Below are 20,091 nucleotides of genomic sequence, written 5' to 3' on the forward strand. Positions count from 1 at the left end.
TTGTTATAAACACCTTTCTGTAACAATTTATGATAAATGCTATTTTTTTTTCCGTATCCATATAAAAACTTTTTGAAAATTATTAGTTTGTTAACACTTCTTTTGATTTTTATTTTTTTTTTTTTTTGCTAAGAGCTTAAAAAAACAAGGGACACTAAAGCAAAAAAAAATGACTTAAGTCATTCAGAACTGCATGTGCGGAAAAGATACTGGCTCAGCTGAGGCAACTTCATTAACAGTTTGGGAGTAAAACTGACCACATTTTTGGGTTCCATCATGGCAAATTTCCTCAGTAGAATTTACTTGAGTTTGCATGAGTAAAACAGAGAGCTTATGGACAGAGTCTGGAATTCAAGCCTAACTGCTTTGTAGGGTTTGTGCTAGCTATACATGCTGTGATAACATCTCCAGATTTAGAAATGTAATCGATCCCATGCTGAAAAGCCAATTGAGGAATCTGAGTGGTGATGGAACGGCAAGGCATTCTGGGGCCAGGTGATATCTTTTGATAGACCATCTCAGAGTGAAATATCTATGTTTATAGATACAGTACTCTTGTTCAATTAAAAGAAGTGATACTGGTGCTTTAGATGTTATTTCTGACTCGCTGAGATACTTGGAAATCACATATAGTATATCAGATGCTGAAAAGATTTTTTTCACTACAAAATCTTTTTTCCTTGTCAAAGTCCTCTTGTGCCAGAGCCTCATTTCTGAGAGTGATGGTTATGGAAAAGGGGAAATTCATTTTTCCAAGGCCTAGGAAATTTCATCATTCTTGAAGACAAAGCAATAACTTGCCATAGTGGGTCCCAAGGGGACAGGCTTGATCGGCATTTACTGTCCTGCAGAGTTTACTGGTATGCAATAATGTAACTCCTACTGTACCTCTGACATTTAAAGCCCTGGATGCTAAATGTAGAATATAGTGTACCAATTAAAGTATTTCAATTATCTTTTTCAGAATATGAGGGTGCGGACAGTAAAAGGACAAGATTACTATTCTAAAACAGGAGCAAAATTCCATGGAAAAATGGAACAAAAATTTCTTCTGGTTGACTGTAAGAAAGTCATATATGGTTCTTACAGGTAAGGTCAGTCACTGAGGTGCCCATAGAACACGTGTCATCTCAGTATTTTGCCTACTGCAAAATATGTATATTTTTCTATTTCTGAAAATTCTTCCAGGAAACTTCATGGGCAAATTTGATTATCTTTTCTGTAATTTATCAAGTTGTCATAGATGCTTAATGGTAGTTAACATAACATGGAGCCAAATTTTGAGGTCCCCTGTTAATTTTTCATAAATAAGAAATAAAGGATATAGCTTTTGATTTAGGCAAAGTTTTGGTGAAAAGAGAGAGAAATCCCAATTTGTTTTATATTGAGTTATTCTTGTTTAACAATAACTCCAAAAAAGGCTACCAAAGCATTTCATAAGCTCTCTTGGATAGTTTCTCCTCGTAATGTTCTTCTAAAGCTAAAATTGCAGACCAGGTTTATAACATTCTGTACTATAACATGGTCAAATTCAGAATTGTCAAAGATAAGTTGACATAGTCTATATTTGGTTAAGCTTTATTTTATTTTATTTATTTTCCATTTCATTTCTAGTATATTTGCAGAAGGCATAGGTCAGAAGAACTTGCATCTTTGCAGAGTTGGAAAAAAATTAGGTTAAAGCAGGGGCAGTTTTATCTCACACATTATTAAATATTTTTGTTCTTGTCATGGTATGCTTCTCTCTTTTGGTCTACTGAATTAATTTATGCCAGCCTAATGCCTGGGTGCCAGATCCACAGCTGCTGATTTTTTGTAGATTTCAACTACTTTAAGCTTTTGAAAATCTGTCTATTTCCTCTGAGAATTGAGCAGCCCCAAATTCAGATTGATGGGTATAAATGGTAGTGAGGTAAGTGACAAGTTCATAAATGAGTCAGTGTAAGAGAGTCCAGAGAGAGTCTGCCTGCTTTGACATCTACACACAGTGTTAGAGTCTGTAAGAATGTGATAGTTTTTCTCATTTCATTTTGAAAAATAACACTGCTTTAAGATCTGGCACAGGGGCTGGAATCATGAACTTCTGTAGAAATTAAACTTGCTTTGAAAAAGAATCTAGTGATTTATAACAGGAAAGATGAGTTTTTCTGAATGCTTGCTCTCTGAACTCAATTTAAAGTTAATTATTTACAAATATTGTAAAATATAATGTTCTTAATAAGAACTTTGTGAAAAAGAAAGAAAATAGAAACAGAAAAAAAAGGTGTCATGTTTTAATTTAATCTCAGTACAGTATTATTTCATGAAAAATAATTAAAAAAAAAAGCAAAATAAATAAAACGAAATCAGCAAGCTATTTATGTGAATACAACCAACCTTCATCACATACAGAAGACAAATGCAAATAGAACATGTTCATTGATTTCATTTTTTTCACTTACATTTCTTCACATGAAATTAGGGTCATAGGACAGATGTTTTTTTTGTTGTAATCTACAAATTACATGGTTTCAACACCATGATATCAGGCTTTTTGAAACATCCTGAATGTACTTGTTAATGTATTTTATCTCATTTTGTAGCTATAAAGTAGTTATAGCTACTTATCTTTGAGCATGTGTTCAGCCTTTATAAGTACAGTAGAAAAGAGGAAAACTTCCTTCATCAGGATAGAGTACACTGCAGTTAATAGAAAAATTAACATCCAAGCTGGTGTGCATAGTAGAAAATGAAAACTGTTTAACAGTTTTGAGGTGCATCTTTTTGAGAACATGTTTAGAGTGAAGTATATTCAGACCTGTGGAAACAGTTCTGTGTATTATTTCAAACGTACTTTTTTCACAATTTAACCACACATTGTCTCTGATTTAGGAGTGGGTCTAGTAAACCTTGGCTTAGTCTTTGTAGAGGTAATTTTCACCATTAGGTATTTGATGTTGCACACTTGTGAATACCTTTTTGCAATATCCCCTGTTTATAAGGGCAATTAAGTAGTTATAGACCCAGTCCTGCTCCCACTGAGAGCAGTGGAAGTCTGCCACTGAGTTCAAATTGTATTAGATTAGACCTTTCAAATCCAAATTACATGAATCATGCCACCATTTATTTATTGATTAAGAAAGTATTTGTGCCAAATCCAAGTGTGTGTGAAAACTTTCTATAATTTTTTTGCCTATCAAGAAGGTCCAGTGAAATACATTGGTTCAAAAGGACTGTTTCTAATGGTCATTTGTTCTTCTTTCAGCTTTATGTGGTCTTTTGAAAAAACCAACCTCAGTATGGTTCAAGTTATCACAGGACAGCTGGTCGAATCCTTTGATGAAGAATTCAGGACACTGTATGCTCGTTCTTCTGTTCCTAGTTCATTTGCCCCAGAATTAGTGCGGGTTAACAGTCGCAGGATACTCTGGGATAACGACACATACCAACACTCGGTGTCTTCCCTAGCTTCAGTTTCTAGCCAAAGAAACCTTTTTGGTAGGCAAGACAAGATTCACAATTTAGATCCTGTTTATCTGAAAACTCGAGGAAGATATGCAGTAAATGAAATAGATAAATTTGGATTGAGAAATCAAGCCTATAATAAACAACCATTTCATCCAGGTTTTAATATGCAAAATCCAATCCAGCAGTATCAACCTAGTGAAAAAAATGAGCACTGGAAGAGACATAGTTATGCTGGGGAGAAGCCAGAAAGGACACCTTACCTATTGCTTAACAGAGCTATTAATAGAGCCAATAATCCACTGAATACTTGGAAAATGCCATCTGATAGCCTTAGTATTGTGTCTTCATTACGAGGAGGATATGCAAATAACTGCAATCCACCCCAACAAAGTTTCGCTGATCAGTTTTCACGACCAAAGGTAAATCTTGCAGAAAGAAATTCAATTGTGAGGAGGTCTTTTAATGGGACAGATCATCAAATCCGCCATCTGCAGCAAAGGATGCCGACCCTCGAACACACAACAAAATCATTCCTACGTAACTGGCGAATTAAGTCATACTTAAATGACCAATCCGACTATCCAGTGGAGTCTAATGGGTCAGCCTTGGGTGACAGATATGATAGCTATGACACAGCTGAAAATATTAAAGCTCATGCCCTGTACTCTCATTCTCGCTTACGATCGTCGTTGGTGTTTCAGCCAACTTTACCCGAACAGCAGGAGGTAAGCAGCTGTGCAAGTTCTTCAAATTCAACTATAATTGGGTCAGAGGGAAGTGCAACACCTAAAGGGACATCAAATCATGCACCAAGTGTGGAAAATGGAACAGATAATACTTTAGAAGAGCTTAGCGCAAATGTCCAGCTTAAATCAGAGGCACCAAAAAACCACAGAATTCATACTGCAGACAACAGAAAACCTATGGTAAATTCACATGCAGCAGGGGACCCATCTATCTACTTATACACAACCCTCTGTGCCGACAAACATGCAGAAAATCTGAAAAATGTTCAAAATGAAAATATACTTAAAAGGAGAAGCTTTCCCATGTTTAATTCAAAATCCATATTAGACCCTGGTGCCGACAAGCATGCATCCAGTTATGTTTACAGCACATTGACCAGGCATAGGCTTAAGCAGCCAGTTAGTCCAAAACTTCCAGAAGACACTCTGAAGAGCTCTAAAAGTTTGCATAGTGTGACCAACCATTTGCCACAGGAGGAAAAGAACCTCAAAGGAGAGCTAAAGATTCCAACTGCTACCAAGGCAATCTCTATGGCTGTTCTTGCTGAAGCGAGCAAAGAGGAGTCTAGTAAGGATTGCACATCAAAGAAAGAAAATAAGAACTCCCCAAGTTTTCTAAAGAAGGGATCCCAGAAACTGCGGTCACTTCTTAATCTCACACCAGACAAGAAGGAAATCTTGTCAAAAAACAAAGGTCCTGCCTTTTACAGAATGTGTAGTAGTTCTGACACTTTGGTTTCTGAAGAAGAGAATCAAAAACCAAAGATCTCTGAAAATAAGACAGATTCTTCCCCAAGAAGAAAGAGAAACACATCAAGTTCCCAAGGTAGCTTGAACAGAAGTAAAGAAGATGTCACTGCAAGCCCATCAAAGTCTCCAAAGTCTCCTAAATCACCAAAGCCTCAAAAACCTCCATCTGATGAAAGCAATAAAAAGTGTCCTGTCTTGTGCCCCCTTGAAAGTAAGTTCATAGAAACTGCAGGAGATGCATCTACCCCAAGATTTAATACAGAACAGATTCAATATCAAGACGTAAAAGAAATTACCACAAATACTACCCCTGAAAGTCCTGCTGTTTGTGCTCTACAAAGAGCAAGTTCAATGACACCACAACTGGCAGGCTCAAAACATCAAGAGGAGCTAAGATCTCGTTTGAGTGAAAGGCGTGTTTATAGTCGCTTTGAGCCATTCTGTAAGATGGAAAATCCTAGTCAACTTGTAGGAAATTTACCAAATAGTTCACATCTTCCAGATATCAAAAGCAAGACCTTAGGAAATAACTATGGCAGGAGTAATCACCTAGTCAGCTACAACTCAACTGCTTATCATCCACTGCAGCCTAATGAAAATAAACTGAGGGGATTTATGCAAAAGTTTGGGAACTTCCTACATAAAAACAAGTAAAACTTCTGTTGATTATGTTGAAATACAGCAAGAGTAGCAAAGCTGTACATTCTTAACTGGATAAGACTGACAAGCAACTTTTGTAGAGCTTACTTGGGTTTCTTCAGGGTCTAGGACATTTGAATGAATGTACATACTTTTACATAATTATTCTAGAATTATTATGCTTAAGTCTTTACAGAAATTCTGTGTCCAGAAGATGTCTCAAGGAAGTTGTTTATAGTGTTTATATTGTAAGATTACTTTTATACATTTTCCTTGTGAAGAAAGTATGTGCTAGTACATTGTAAGATTAAATGTGGAAAAAAAGATGGAGAGTGTTTTTAAACTTCAAACAATACTGTTTCTGAAGATTTGCCCTTTAAAAATAGGATAGCACTAGGAATAGTGGCTTGCATCTTTTCAGTGTTTATGTACTTTTTCAAATGTTAAACACAAATGTTAATGCATTGTATGTTACTTAACTTCAGACTCGTTTTGAAACCCTCTTTTAGATTCCATCTTGGTAATAATTTACCCCTTAGCATTTATTGAAATGTTTAGGCAGCAGATGGATATTACTTTATTGAATTTTCCATGTAATATGATATTATTTTGAAGTATTTGGCATACAAATCTTAAAGTGACCTTAATCCCAGCTTTCTCAGACTTTTTTTACATGGCTAAAGTAATGTGAATGTAGGATGAAAGTAAAAAAAATATATATTTATAAAACAAGGTGCCTTGAAAAGAACTTAACTGGTTTAAATTTCAATGGATTAATTACATTTGTATAACATGCCAGTATTCTGTAATGTAGTCTAAAAATGGTTTTTGTTAGATTTTTCTGTTTGGTGTCTCCAAAAAAAAAATAAAAATGTGGACTTACATTTCCCAGGTAAGTTTTTGAGTTTCACATATAACAGTATGTTTTAGGTGTTGGCAGATTATGTGCAACTCTAGCTTTAATAACCTTTTTTTGTTTTTTTTGTAATAAGGTTGTAAGTGCTTCAGACTAGGCATATGACGAAGGTTGTAAGCTCAATACTGCAATGGTTAAATTTTCCATGCCCTGTTGCCTTACGTCAGGATGAATGTTACAAGGCCAGGAGCAATTAGGCATCTAAAAATGAGGTTGATGAAAATCACCACATAAATCACTACCTCTCCTAAGCCAAAAAAGTATCAGTGAAGAGCTATGGCAGCAATTGTTTAACCTTAGTGAAGGTGTTTAGGCATCTAACTACGATTTAAGGGGACATATCTGTGTTCATCCAGACCTCTCATTCATAAGAATTTTCCTGATATTAAGTGCCTACACCAAACTAGTGTTTACAGAAACCACAGAGACGGTGATGTGTTTAGGCAGCACCATGGCATCCACTTCTCATCTGCAACCTGTAGCCAGAGCATCCAGCTGGCTCCCGGCCCTCCTTGATGTGGACTCTTGTCTCTTAGCAGAGACCCTTAATGCCCATAACCAATTAGCTGCGAGAAGCTCTGGGACAGTCTTACTCCAGTTAAACTCGGTAAGGCTGTTCCACCACACATCAAATAATTACATATTAAGAAGGCTGGAGACAAGCAGGTAGACGTTTCTCTGATGAGGGCACTCAGCATATTAGAAAAGCATATTCACATCCTTGCCTTGGTAGCACTGCTGCCCCTCTCAGGATATGTTTTAGGCTTGCTTTGAGAACAACTACTAAAAATTAAGCTTCACAAGTAAGATCTTGAAAAATACTTTTTTTTCTTAAAAAAAAATAATATGATGGTGGTTTACACCTGCAGCAGGCACCAGGCAGCTCAGAATTTTTGGGATTTAGGTAGCATTGTAAATTTTCAGCAATAGAAATTCAGAAATTTGGGTAACTTCATTGCTGAAAGCTTATATATCTTATACAGGGTCTTCATGTTTCTGAAGCATCTTTTAGGAGACCACTTCACTCTTAGATCTGAAAGGTCCTGCAGCGTTCTACGGTGGAGTCCCACTGTGAAGGCCTTGGCTTTGTTCTTTAAAAAGAAACACCAAAAAAGCATTTAATGCACCATCTCCCTCAAGTTCTTGCTCATCACTGAAAATCCTTGCTGGCTCCCATGAACTCACCGCAGCTATTGGCAGTGATTTCAGTGAAGCAGTGCAAGCTTTTCATTCAAACTGCTTCTCAGGCAGCCTTATTAGGTTGATGCATTATAGCAATTATTTCACCATGGGGATAGTATTTATTTTTAAGGGTGACTAGATCTGGTGTCTCAATCCTATGCTGAAAGTTTCACTCTCCTCTTTACCCCTGATTGTGGAAAAGATTTTATGAACTTCTTAATGAACATTGGTCACTTTGTTCACTCCATGCTAAAATGCCATAGCAGGTATTTTTCCTAAATGGCCATTCACACAGAAATACTCTGTCCTGCCAGAGGCAGCAATTTCAGGCTGATCCCAAGGCAAATAGTGTCTCCTTAGTATTCCAGGCATATTATCAGTACAGGCACAACATAATTCCACAGCTACCCAGCCAACAGCAATGTAGCGGTGCACTTTTTATAAGTCTTAACACCTTTTAGCAGGGCAGACAGTTATTCAGGATGGTGCCTAAATTAACTGTACAGCAAATGAACTTAACTGAGATGCAGGTGGTGCTAAAAATGGTGGGGGTAGGTTTGGGGAGGATATTTAGTTTTTCCTTATACTCTTATGAGCTCTGACATACACTTGTAGGCAATACTAGATTTGGGAAGAAAATAAGGGAGGGAGGGCAACGGCCTTCTGGCAAGTTTTGAAGTGATAGTTCTTTGCATTTTGTAGTAAAATTGGGCAGATGTATCTGATACACTTTGGAAATTTTTTACTCTATTTTCCAGAGTGGGTTGCTAATTAGAGAGTCCTGAGAAGGCAGATATTTTAATTTACCAAGTCACTTATATAGATATATAGCTATATTTTGTATTTATGCACAGAAGATTAAGAGCCTTTAGTGAAGATCCTGCTCATACACTTAATAATGCAATAAATTAATTGTAGTAGAATATCCTTTTTCATTTTCAGATATCTCCTCAGAGAACCTGCGTGAGAATGAGTGCATACAGTTCTGATCCAAGATTAATTGATCTGAATGAAAAAGACCACCACTGACCTCGGTGGCAGTTGGATCAGACACTTAATGCACTGACACCGCTATTTTAGAAGTGTTACAAGGCTGAAGGCTGCTTGGGGAGGATGTGGCTCGGACACCATGCATGGGAACAGCAGCCCGATGCCTTGCCAGCAGCTACTGCTTTAGAGAGGGGGGAGCACACCGGGGAGCTCCAAGGGCAGCTGGTGCAATGACTGGCTGTTATTTTGTTCCCTCCAGAATTGTGCATTACAGGTGGGAAAACAGTGCTCGCCCATTCATGTTTGATTTGCCTCCTGTTTGTGTGGGAACCCAGCCATTTCAAAAAAAAAGAAAGGAAAAGTGTGGAAAAAAATGTACATGCTCTTTGCATCTGCAAAGAAAAGGGATATGTGTATGTTTGGAATAGAGTTTATATTTTTGATCTTCCTTTTCCCAAAGCTTGTTGTGATGTTTCTGCTTTTCCCAAGGAGATGCACTTTGTTCAGTGTGTCCTAAATGTGCTCTGCACGTTGCAAGTTTGTAACACCCCCCACACACCCAATGCACTCCCAGTTTTGTAAGGCTGTGAAGTAATAGTTATTACTGTGCGTGACAGTCGTTTGGCCAAATGGCTTGGGAGTTGGGAAATGATATGTCATTTCCACATTAAATAAAACTCCATTAGCACCCTAATAGATTCAGGTGATCAGAGTTATGCAGTGCTGAATGTGGCCCTCAGGAGCATGCAGCATTGGGCAACGCAGCCAGGAGATACAGACCCCGCATACGGTGCACATACAATTAATGTCATAAATAAACCACCCCGATATGTGGTCATAATATCCAGTGAATTAATTGCTTCATTTCTTCAGCCTTGTAATAAACAGTTTTTACTGCCTCTTGGATTGCAAAATGATAGTCATTTTATTAATGATCTTGCGCAGCACTCTTTATTCATGCTAACAAATACGAACTTCTTGTAAAGAAAGGTTAAAAAATAAGACAAATTAAATTTCCAGCTGTCTAATACATGAGGGTAGTATTTATTATTTGTTACAAACCTTGAGAGAACAAAAGCTTATCAGGCCATAGATGTTTGTGCATTGATAGGTGCAGGAGCAATATCATTCACAGAAAAAAAAAAAAAATATATATATATATATATATGTTCAATTTTCTGAAATGTATAAGGAAATGTTGTGGTGTATAAAAAAGTCATAAGGAAAATAATACCAAAATCTGTGGCAAGATAATGTAAAAATAAAATGTAAAATGGCTCCACTAAGCTGTATGATAAATATATATATATATTTTTTTTTTCTCATTTGTAGTACTTCTTCCTTGCTCTTACCTGGCATAAGCTGTACAACTGACAAGTAGCTGTACAACCATGTAACACATAGAGATCAGTAAGAACTTATTCCCCAGATCAATATTGTACTGTGCAGCACAATATTTCTAGTGACTTTTGTTTGTTTGTTTGTTTGTTTTGATTTAAGTTAGAGTTAGACCAACACAAATCTGCAGTAGTTTGTTGGTAATTAAGAGATGTTCCTCTGATTGTGTCTTCACTTGCATGAGTACATATTCCATTAGCACCCCAATGACAGGGGAAAAGTCTGCACTGCTCAAATGCCATTTTGCCATTTCATTCTTTATTTCATGTAGGTGCTTACAGATGTCTTAGTACCTTTCTGCAGAGTCTGAAATTTTTCATTTTCAACTCTTTACGAGAAGTTTCAGTTAGGTCTCCCTTTTTTCACATTTGGACATGATGCCAAAAAAAAATGTTGCATTTTGAGAAACAGGATTGAAGAAGAAGCCATTTGCTTTTGGACAGCTCAGAAGTGAGCTGCTTTACTCTTAGACAAAGCTAGTATTTTGAATTTCTATTGTAGTGACACTGACTTGTTAAGTTTTGCTTAATCCCCTTCTTATTTAGAGCGGTCCCCTCCAGGTCAGTATTTAAAAGCAATTTCCATATATTGCAATGCTTTAAAAAGCAGGCAAGTCCTGTTTCTGAAAATCCAGGAGGATTTAGGGTGCTAGATTACCAAATCAATTATTTGTATATCTTGAAAATATATTTGCATTTTTCTGGAAGTGAATCAAGTTTAATAAAAAACTGGATATCCCTTCAGAAGATGCCACTGGATTCTGTGAGGACTATGCATCTTTTTCCCATCATATGTGTTAGACTAACTAAAAATTCCATGGACAAGTACACAAGATTTTTTTGGCAGAAAGTAAGCATTTCTGATAAGAGGCGCATGATTCGTGTTTACTTTGATAGTATTGCTTCCAACAACAAATAAATGTAAATATAGATGGGAAAAAAAAAAATCTTGTCTCTCTGAAGCAGACAATTTATGACAGTCCAAGAATTATTATCCTAAAGACTAACAACCAGTAGCAATATTTTGTTTTGTTTGAGAAATGAATGCATTTGTTAGCATTCAAACACAGGCCTCTTACATGTCAGTTGTACATTGTCTGTTCTTGCCTCATTTAGCAATCAGCATGCTCAAAATGCAGACTGGTTATCTATAGTTTCCTAAGTCCCAGAAAATCCAGTGAAGCATTAAACACCCACTTAGCTTTAAAGTAGAAGGATGGTTTAAACCCTCCTGGGATAAAAAAATACCACCAGCCATACGTTTATGTGTTTTGTTAGATTTTGGTGTAAAAATCTCAGTGTAGTCCTAGCTGATATATTTTGGGAAACAGTTGACTATATAGTTTCATTGTTTTCATTGGGCCATGTCTAATTATCACCCATGGTGATGTCATGGCTGCATTTTGACATCGTGTCGGTCATGTTCCTTCCAAGTCTCACCTATGTGTGAGAGTATCATTGCTCTTGGTTTCAGGTTCTAATTTTCCTTAGTGCAGAGTCTGTGGATTCCTGGTGATCCCTAAGGTTTCACAAGGTGACTTGGAAGTGAGTTCTGATTACTGAAAAAACATGACCAGACAAAAAAAAAAAAAAAAAAAGCCTATATTTCCACATAAAACAAAGGAAGCAAGTAGAATCAAAAGATTCGTGTAAGAGAACATTCATAATATAATTTTTATCAGTTCAGACAGAGCTGGTATTTCAATACTGCGGAACTGAAATAGGGATTCAAGTAGTAATAATCATTAGGTGGTCATTGAATAAAAAAAGCTGAGGAACGCTGATCTAGAAGATGCAAAACAGTCATGAGGGGTGCTGCAAACACACAATACCTAGAACAGGTATTACTGAGTAATTTCTGAGGAGAAAAAAAAAGGAATTCTGTCAAGTTGATTTTAATACTGATATGTTGGTTCCAATACTGACAGCAACTGATTTGGTTTTCATCTAAAACAGTTACTTGATATGTAAATCCTTTTTCTCAGATGGAATTCCTGGATTACATAGCAACTATGTTATGGATATACTGTGTATGTACAGATACAAACCAAAAAGTGTCTTGAAATAATTTATTACTTTTATTTTTTACCAAATAAAATGTTTCTTTTAAAGCTCAGCTCATTTGTGTGTTCTTGTTTTCACTGTCTCATATTGTTATTAACATTTTTCATTTAAAAATTTAGAACATCTTTTTTAAAAAATGTGGCATCACATATTTTGAGTGAAATGTAAACTGAGGTCTCAAGGCTGCATGTGGGAGCATCAGCTTTTGCAGAGCTGCTGCACCTCCTACAGGACCCACAGTCCACCCAAACGGAGAAAGGACCAAAGCTGACTTCACTTTTAATGTCAAATTTCTGAAATAAAATACAAGTAGCAATAAGCTGGAGCAAAAATTAAACAGAGTAAGGTCAAATATATTTTTATGCCATATTTACTTGCCTTGTATCACTTCCTTGCTCTGATGTTTGGTTTTGTTTTACTTCCTGGTAATTCTGTCATGCTCATGATGTCAGGTTGAGTAGTCTTTTCTGTTTCCTACTTCCATCTCCATCTTAATTTTCTGTTTCCTATTTACATGAACCATCCTCCAGAATTCTGTTTTCCCTACCTTGCCTTGCTAATACTATTGAAAAAAATCACTTCCATCACATTGCTTGCCAGAATTAGCTTCCAGCAACTTCTCCATGCATGAGTGCATGCCACTACTGAATGGCTAATGAGAAATTGATTTTCAGTCATGAATATCTCTTTGGTTCCTTTGGAAAACATGTAGGAAACAGTAACCTTTCTGAACAGCTTACAGTCTGTACTTAATGGAGGAAGGAAATGAAGAGGAGGAGAGGAAGTGAAAAGAAAAAAACAAAGGTTACAAAACAGTGAGGTGGTTACCCAGTGACAACATATAAAAACTTAAATGGTTAGAGTTGTGGTGATGCATATACAGGCAAACATGCATGTACCTTTATGCATAATACTGAGGCTCCAACTTAGACAGGAACTTCTACTTATATAGAAATAAAAGTAAAATTCATCTCATTTAATTGAGCTCAAGCCTTTTCTCAGCTCCCACCTACAAGAACTCTTTGTAATTCCTATCTCTACTTGTTCCTGTTTCCCTCACTTACATCCAACCTAACCGCACCCTGCCAGTCTGCAGCATTCCAGCACCACTAGTTAAATATTGAAAAAATGAAACCTTTAATTTTCTCGATATATCAAGTGGATCAAATAGGAAGCTATGCCTATAGCCAAATGAAGACAAGACTGAAGACCACAGGAGCTGGGAGTTTCTGAGAGGAAAGTATGTGTATGCCATTCAGTATGCAAGTTAAAATGTGTCGGTATTTCAGAAAATGCTGAAAACTAGATTAAGTAGGTTGAGGTGTATTACAGAATTACTTGAATCTCCAAGAACTGTCCATAGCTGAGTTAGAGCTGCCATCCCTGCTCGGTGGATCGGGAGCCTAAGGACCAGAATCTCCACTGAAACCACAAGCAGGAGCAGCCATCAGTTCAGACACAGGGTCACCTCGTTCTACCTCTATCCAATGCCAATGCCTTGGATTTGCCAGTAACACTCATGGCTTGGAGAGCCCACTAAACTGGCTCTTGGTTAGCAGAAAGACAAGCACTTACAAACTGAAACACTTGCTTCTATTAAGTGCCTCTAAAGCTGTTACTTTTTATAGTGCACATCCTTGTATATGGCAGCTTTTCCCCCTATATCTCAAAAATGACTGACTCTTGTACTGTATTTGAGACACCCAGCTATTTTTTTTGTCCAGGAATGGTGGCTAGTGGCACTTGAGGCATTATATTGTGATAAAAGTCAGTAGGTAATCAGCTCTTCAGTAGTTAAAAAGATTAAACATCACTCTCTGTGTATAATGGCCAGTTTCAAGCCCATCAGCCACAGCCCTCACAACTGTTCTTTTTGACTTGCTCTTCAAAATAAAAATATCTCTGTGCTTTCCAAGGTGGGACAGACTGTCAGCTCTTACACTTTAGTACAGCATTGCTGAGGTCCATGAACACCTGCATCCAAGCAATGATGAGGACTCAGTCTATGAATGAAGAGTCAATGAGGCAGGCAGGGGCTGGTGCTCCCAGAAACTCTTCATGATGTTTTCCCGTAATTAAAAGCACTACAGCGGTCAATATAAGCAGGTGGTTGCTGCATTATAGCATAGTACACTAATAAGTGGCGTGCATACCTCGAGATTCATATCCTCTGTTCATATGTTCTTCTGAGCAGGGCAAGGATTTAGGAAAACACAGAAGGAACTGGAGGAAAAAAGAACTGGAGAGATCAGAAGCCTAATTGTAAGCAGATTTTGTTCTCTCACCTCACATAAAGAGGCTTTAGGAGGACAGCATCTGTCACTGGTTACTTGATAATTAAGTAAATAAACAGTGCTTTTCTAGTTATTTCACTGAAAACCACCTCTGGCTGAGATAGTCCCTGCACTGCAAATCTTTAGCAGTGGGGGCAATTTTCTGGAGAAATTCTTGTTTCATTCAAGAAACTTAGAGCAGCAGAGCCCCTCGGCAGTTGTCCAGGGGACTGTGCCGTCATCCTTTGATGTTTTAAATGACCAGGCAGAGACAGGATCACAAGTCACAGATCTAAAAGAGTGTCCTTCTCACTTTGTGGAAGAATAAGACACAAGAGAGAAGTGTGCCTCCCTCTGCAGAATTTGAGAATGGATGCCTGTGGCAGTGTACTCTTCCTAGCCCTCTTAACCTTACCTGTCACCTGTAACCCTGCCTAGGCGATAGCCATAAGTGATGGCTGTGATGAATACATCTGGTCATGAGAGCTGTAATCCGCCCAGGCTCCAGGTGGATTCTGAAGAGACAGATCCAAGGACCACCTGAGCATGCACTAGCCAGATATGGCTGGTATGCACATATGATGGTAGTCAGTCATCTTACCCCATAAACGGGACAACCCCAAGCCTGGTGAGCTCCCCTGTACTGCAGTGGGCTGTGTGCCAGAATCTTACCCTGGAGCAGGGACGCCTCTTAAGGTTATTCCCTGAAGTCAAGAGATTCCTTACCTGCGACAGATACTCCGTGACTAATAGGTAGCTTGTTGAAACTTTGCAAGTAATTTGCTAAGCAAGCTGAAACTTTGTAATCCTAACTAAGGGATATAAAGGATTGATTGTGCATGCAGTCCTTCAGACACAAACCATCAAGTCTGGGATTGGAATACGATCTGGTTGTATCTAGGCTCCTCAGAGTTTCAGTGACAAAAGAGACCCCATTCTGAACCTCATGACTCAAGGTAAGGGTCTCCCTGATGCTTTTAGTCTAACCCTGTCCTCTATGCAGTAAATAATCAAGTGACATTGCCATCACGGAACTTGTTAATGTCACATTTACCATTAGAACTTTGTTAAATCGCCATCCTATTCATGATTAATTTTTGCTAAATCACTATTTTCATCAATAAATATGTTGACCATTCTCACTTACAAGTGAAGTGCATAATTCCTTTCATGACAATGTCCGCAACACAGGATGTGTTTGACTCTGTTTTCTTTTGGTTTTGTTGTGCAAGAAATACTTGGCAGTGTTCACACTGCTGCTCCTAGTGCACAGGGCCTGTGCACTACCGATTGGTTTTATCTCTCTCTCAAAAACTGGTAGGCTTGAGTTGCACCTCATACATTGATCTTCTAAACCACTTTTCACAGACTGGTTTAATACCCTGTTTATTGCACTATTATTTCATACATCCATCTGTGGGATCTACACTGAGAAATATTTTTTCTGGGGAGTATCACTTGTTACAGAGCTGATATTCATTGTCAAGGCTCACCTGATTTTGAAGTTTATATGTTTATGTATATATATATATATATATTTCCAGTTTGATCAGCTCCAAAGACATCAAATATGTTTAACAATGTTCTACAGTTTAAAAGAGAAGACTTTCTCAGCAGAGAATTTACAGTTTATAGTATTTAGGTTAACAGACAATATATAATTCAGTTTGCAATACTATAATTTATTTGAATTATTTTCACATCAATTATAACAGTGCTAATCTCATGACCTTGAGAGACTGATTAATAGCAAGTTAAGTTGATGGTTGACAATCTGAATGCAATCAACATCTATTTCATTCCTGAGTGGAGGAAGTGCAAAGGGAGAATGCTATTCCCTTCTCCCTGGTAGCCAATGACAGGACACATGAGAAAGGCACAAAGCTGTATTAGGGGAGGTTCAATTTGGACATCAGGAAAAGTTTCTTTACTGTGGGGGTCAAAGACTGTGAGAGGCTTCCTAGAGAGGTGGTTGATGCCCCATGCTTGTCAGTGTTCAAGAGGCTTTTGGATAATGCCCTCAATAATATGCTTCGAATTTTGGTTAGCCCTGAAGTGGTCAGGCAGTTGGACTAGATGATATTGGTAGGTCCCCTCCAAGTGAACTATTTAATTCTATTCTATTCTATTTACATCATTTACTTGAGCAGGCACTATTTAACCTCATCAAAAAGAGTGAGCATTACATTTCATTATAAACTTGCATAAAGGTCTAGAATACATGAGCTTTTAAGAATTAGTACAGGAAAAAATATTATAAATCTCTCATGCTCCATTTTGAAGTAAAATACAAAAAATCGTGGCAGGGATTTGGAAATTGAAGTCCCATTTTCAAAACCACTGAAATAGATAAGATTTTTCTTTCCGGGTTGGAGAATTAAGCACTTCATCTGGATTTCTTATAATTTGTAGACAAGCATATCTTGAAAAATAATCATACTCAGTTCTCACTGTTGTTTAGGGGAGATAAGTAAATGATTTTAAAATCTTTAAGGCCTTAAAATTACTTGGGTGATTTTGATGCCTTCAGTCACACATTGGAAGTCCCAGGGATGCACTTCAGAGGGGGCTGTTTTCTAGAGAATAACATACTGAATTTTGGTTACATGGACAACTCAGAGAGTTTATTTTCAAAAAATGCATTGGCATCTTCAGATGACAAGTCTTAGAAAGTCTGAGTAATAAATTAATTAATTAAATATAAATATATAATTTCAAACACGAAAAATACATTTCCTTTAAAAAATAAAAAAAATATTTTTTCATTCCCCAAGATCAAACACATTTTATTACTTAATAAATCCTCTTCCTTTGAATTTTAAATAAATCTCTTCATTAACACAACTGCCTTGGGTTCCAAAATTATAGGAAACACAAAAGATATGACCTTGTAAACTTTGGCTGCCTCAAGTTTCAAGAAGTACACCATAAAAAACATTTTAGCACATTCTGTACTAGCAGTTAAATACCTTTTTCCTCTTACTTGGAAAGCAGGAACCGTTATGCCCTTGAACTCTTTAGAAATTGTTTTAAAGCAAGAGAAAATATGGGTCAAAGTATTCATATCATAGTACTTCAATACTCCCCTATAAATCTCTTAATTAAATAGGAAAAAGAATCAGAGAAGAGAAAAGAGATATTAGTGTCTCTATCTGCCCAAGGCAGCTGAAGTTTGCGTTGGCATATTTTAATTCTCTGTTAGCAGCAAACCACATTTGCAACCCTTGAAGCAGCCAACGAAGTAAGCTAGCAAGTAAGAACATCGTAAAGCACAGGCTACCATTTCACACAGAACACCATGACCACCTGCTTCTTTCGTCTTTAAACAGGAATCTCAGAAAGCTACAAAAGCTACAAACCTCTGCGATTTATGTGAGCAGAGAGCTGCCACCCCACTGAGCACTGCTGGGGTGAGCCAGAACCTGTGCCACCACCGCGCTCAGGGTGCCCATCATGCTGCCTCACCTGGTGGACCTAATGCTTCTCAGCACCTAGTTGGGCACTTCCCATCCTAATCCTCTGTAGGTATCCCTATTATTCTGTCTATTTATTAATCTCAGGTGTGGAGCTCAAGCCTAGAGGTAGATGACCTGCATGGTGTTCTGGCTTATTCTCTGTCAGAATAAGCCTGGGGAGAATTCTGATACTTAATTATTAAAAGGCATTTGGATAATGCTCTTAGTGGTATATTCTAACTTTGGGTCAGCCCCAAGGTAGTCTGACAGTTGGACTTGATAAGTTCTCTTCATAGGTTCCTTCCAACTGAAACTATTCTATTCTATCTTATTGACTACCACATATACAGAAAGAGTAGAAAAGTTTTACCACCCTACCTCACCCCTATATTTTTTAAGTCCCCCTTTTAAAGCACCAAAGAAGCAGAAGGGAGCACCAGCGCAATTTGTCAGCTCTCCATTAGAAAACACAAAGTGACATAAAAACATAAGAAGCAGGAATCTGACCTTGTCAGTAAGGTGAGTTAATATCTCTGTTCCTGTAAACACTTCTGAGAAGTCTCAAGCAAAGTGTGGTCCACAGTGTTCCTCCTCTGATGAAAATTTCACGCCTGCAATCAAGATAAATTACCTGGACTTCAGTTTTCCCTCATTTCACCAAAGAAACTCCTTCTCTCCCCTCACTGTTACCCATGTGTCTGTGAGTAAGGACTAGTGAAGGTCACTGCTGAGAACACAAGGATACACTACAGAAATGTTCAAGGTACAACCAACTTCATAGTTATAATGACATTGCTGAAGTATGTGAAGAACCATGGGTCAAAGCCTGCCCAGATACCTCTCCTCTTTTGCTTTGTCAAAAATATAAACACAACCACAGAAGAGACAACTAAAACGGTGTTCGGGCCATCCATGTTTTCTGAGATTTGGTACCAATGTGTTGGTTTCATAGTAGTCTTCATATGATAATTGATTATACACAGTGATTGATATATATACATGTATATAACCTCTATAATATACAAATAATAAATACATATTTAATATTTATGTACTCAGCCTAGCAAAGTAGCAAAATGCCTCAGAATAAAGGGCACATTAATAAATAGGACTGGTTTTGCAGATGGTTCCTCACTGGCCTCCAAAATTAAGAACAGAGCTTTCTTTGAGGTTTGCTTTAGCTAGTAATCAATTATATGAAATTATACTTAGGAAACATGTAATTAATTTGCTTTCAGTATGATGATGGTGTAAGCATAAAGGGATGATCATCAGAAGAAAGGGTATAGAAAAAAAGAACCTGATGACAGACTTTTTCAAACATCTTTTTGTGTTGGGTTCTTTTTTTTTTTTTTTTTCATGTACATGATGCATATTCCCTGTATAGATGAGAAAGTAAAGATGATTCATAAAATGAAAGCAGCATGAATGAATGGATACTGCTGGCTGTACAAACCAGTTAATAATGTATTCATTTCTTCCAGCTAATACTAGAGTGTACAGCTGCTACATCTAAATAACACTGAAGCAATTTCCATGCTGATTTACACCCAAGAAAGAGCAGTTCCAAGTCCTGATTTTCAGGATGGGCAATATGTTTAAATAAAGGACTGGACGAGTGCTTGGGAGATTAAGGCTCAGCAGTTCTTCCACGGGTTTCTTATGTAACCAGTTAGGACTTGATTTCTAAATAGACCATGCAACCACATTTCTGTATCTTTCATTTGGCCTCTCAGCTAGAATAAAGAAGCAGAGCTAGATGGAAAACCCTGACTGAATGCCTTAAGCCAACAGGCACCACTTTCTTATGCTGGTTTGCTACCTGATTGCTCAGATTCAGTAGTGATGTTCGACAGGGGAAAAATTCCTGAGGAGCTCCTGGTTCCCCCTCAGCTTGGTATGAACCTTCTGCATCAACAAGGGATGCACACAGACCGTGTGTACATTGACCAGGTACTTCAAGTACAATAAATGGAGGAAAGCCTAGCTGAGAAACTTTAAAAGCACAGATGTAAGAGAGACGATGATTTTCTCTCTGCCAGAAAGATCTAAGTATGCCTTAAAGAACATTTTAATGGTCAAAAGAGTAAAATAATGACAACTGACTGCTGTTCAATGCTTTTCCAGCTAGGCTGGAACCAGGAAGTGATTTGAGGCTTGAAATCAAAGAATCATAGAATATCCAGAGTTGGAAGGGACCCACAACGATCATTGAGCCCAACTCCTGGCTCC

The 20,091-nt window shown here is 37.6% G+C and overlaps 1 protein-coding gene across 3 annotated transcripts in view; it reads left to right on the forward strand.

The window, feature by feature from the left end:
• FAM83B (family with sequence similarity 83 member B) overlaps positions 1–12,178 on the forward strand; it is a 56,604-nt gene extending 44,426 nt beyond the window's left edge. For all 3 annotated transcript variants that reach the window (XM_083832451.1, XM_083832449.1, XM_083832450.1), the window contains exons 4-5: positions 965–1,089; positions 3,245–12,178. In XM_083832451.1, coding sequence (XP_083688577.1) covers positions 965–1,089; positions 3,245–5,597 — 2,478 coding nt within the window. In that variant the 3' untranslated portion in view covers positions 5,598–12,178. The remainder of the gene's footprint in view (positions 1–964; positions 1,090–3,244) is intronic.
• The last annotated feature ends 7,913 nt before the right edge of the window (positions 12,179–20,091 follow it).

Source organism: Anser anser (genome assembly GCF_964211835.1).
Source record: "Anser anser genome assembly, chromosome: 3".
NCBI classification, from domain to species: Eukaryota; Metazoa; Chordata; class Aves; order Anseriformes; family Anatidae; genus Anser; species Anser anser.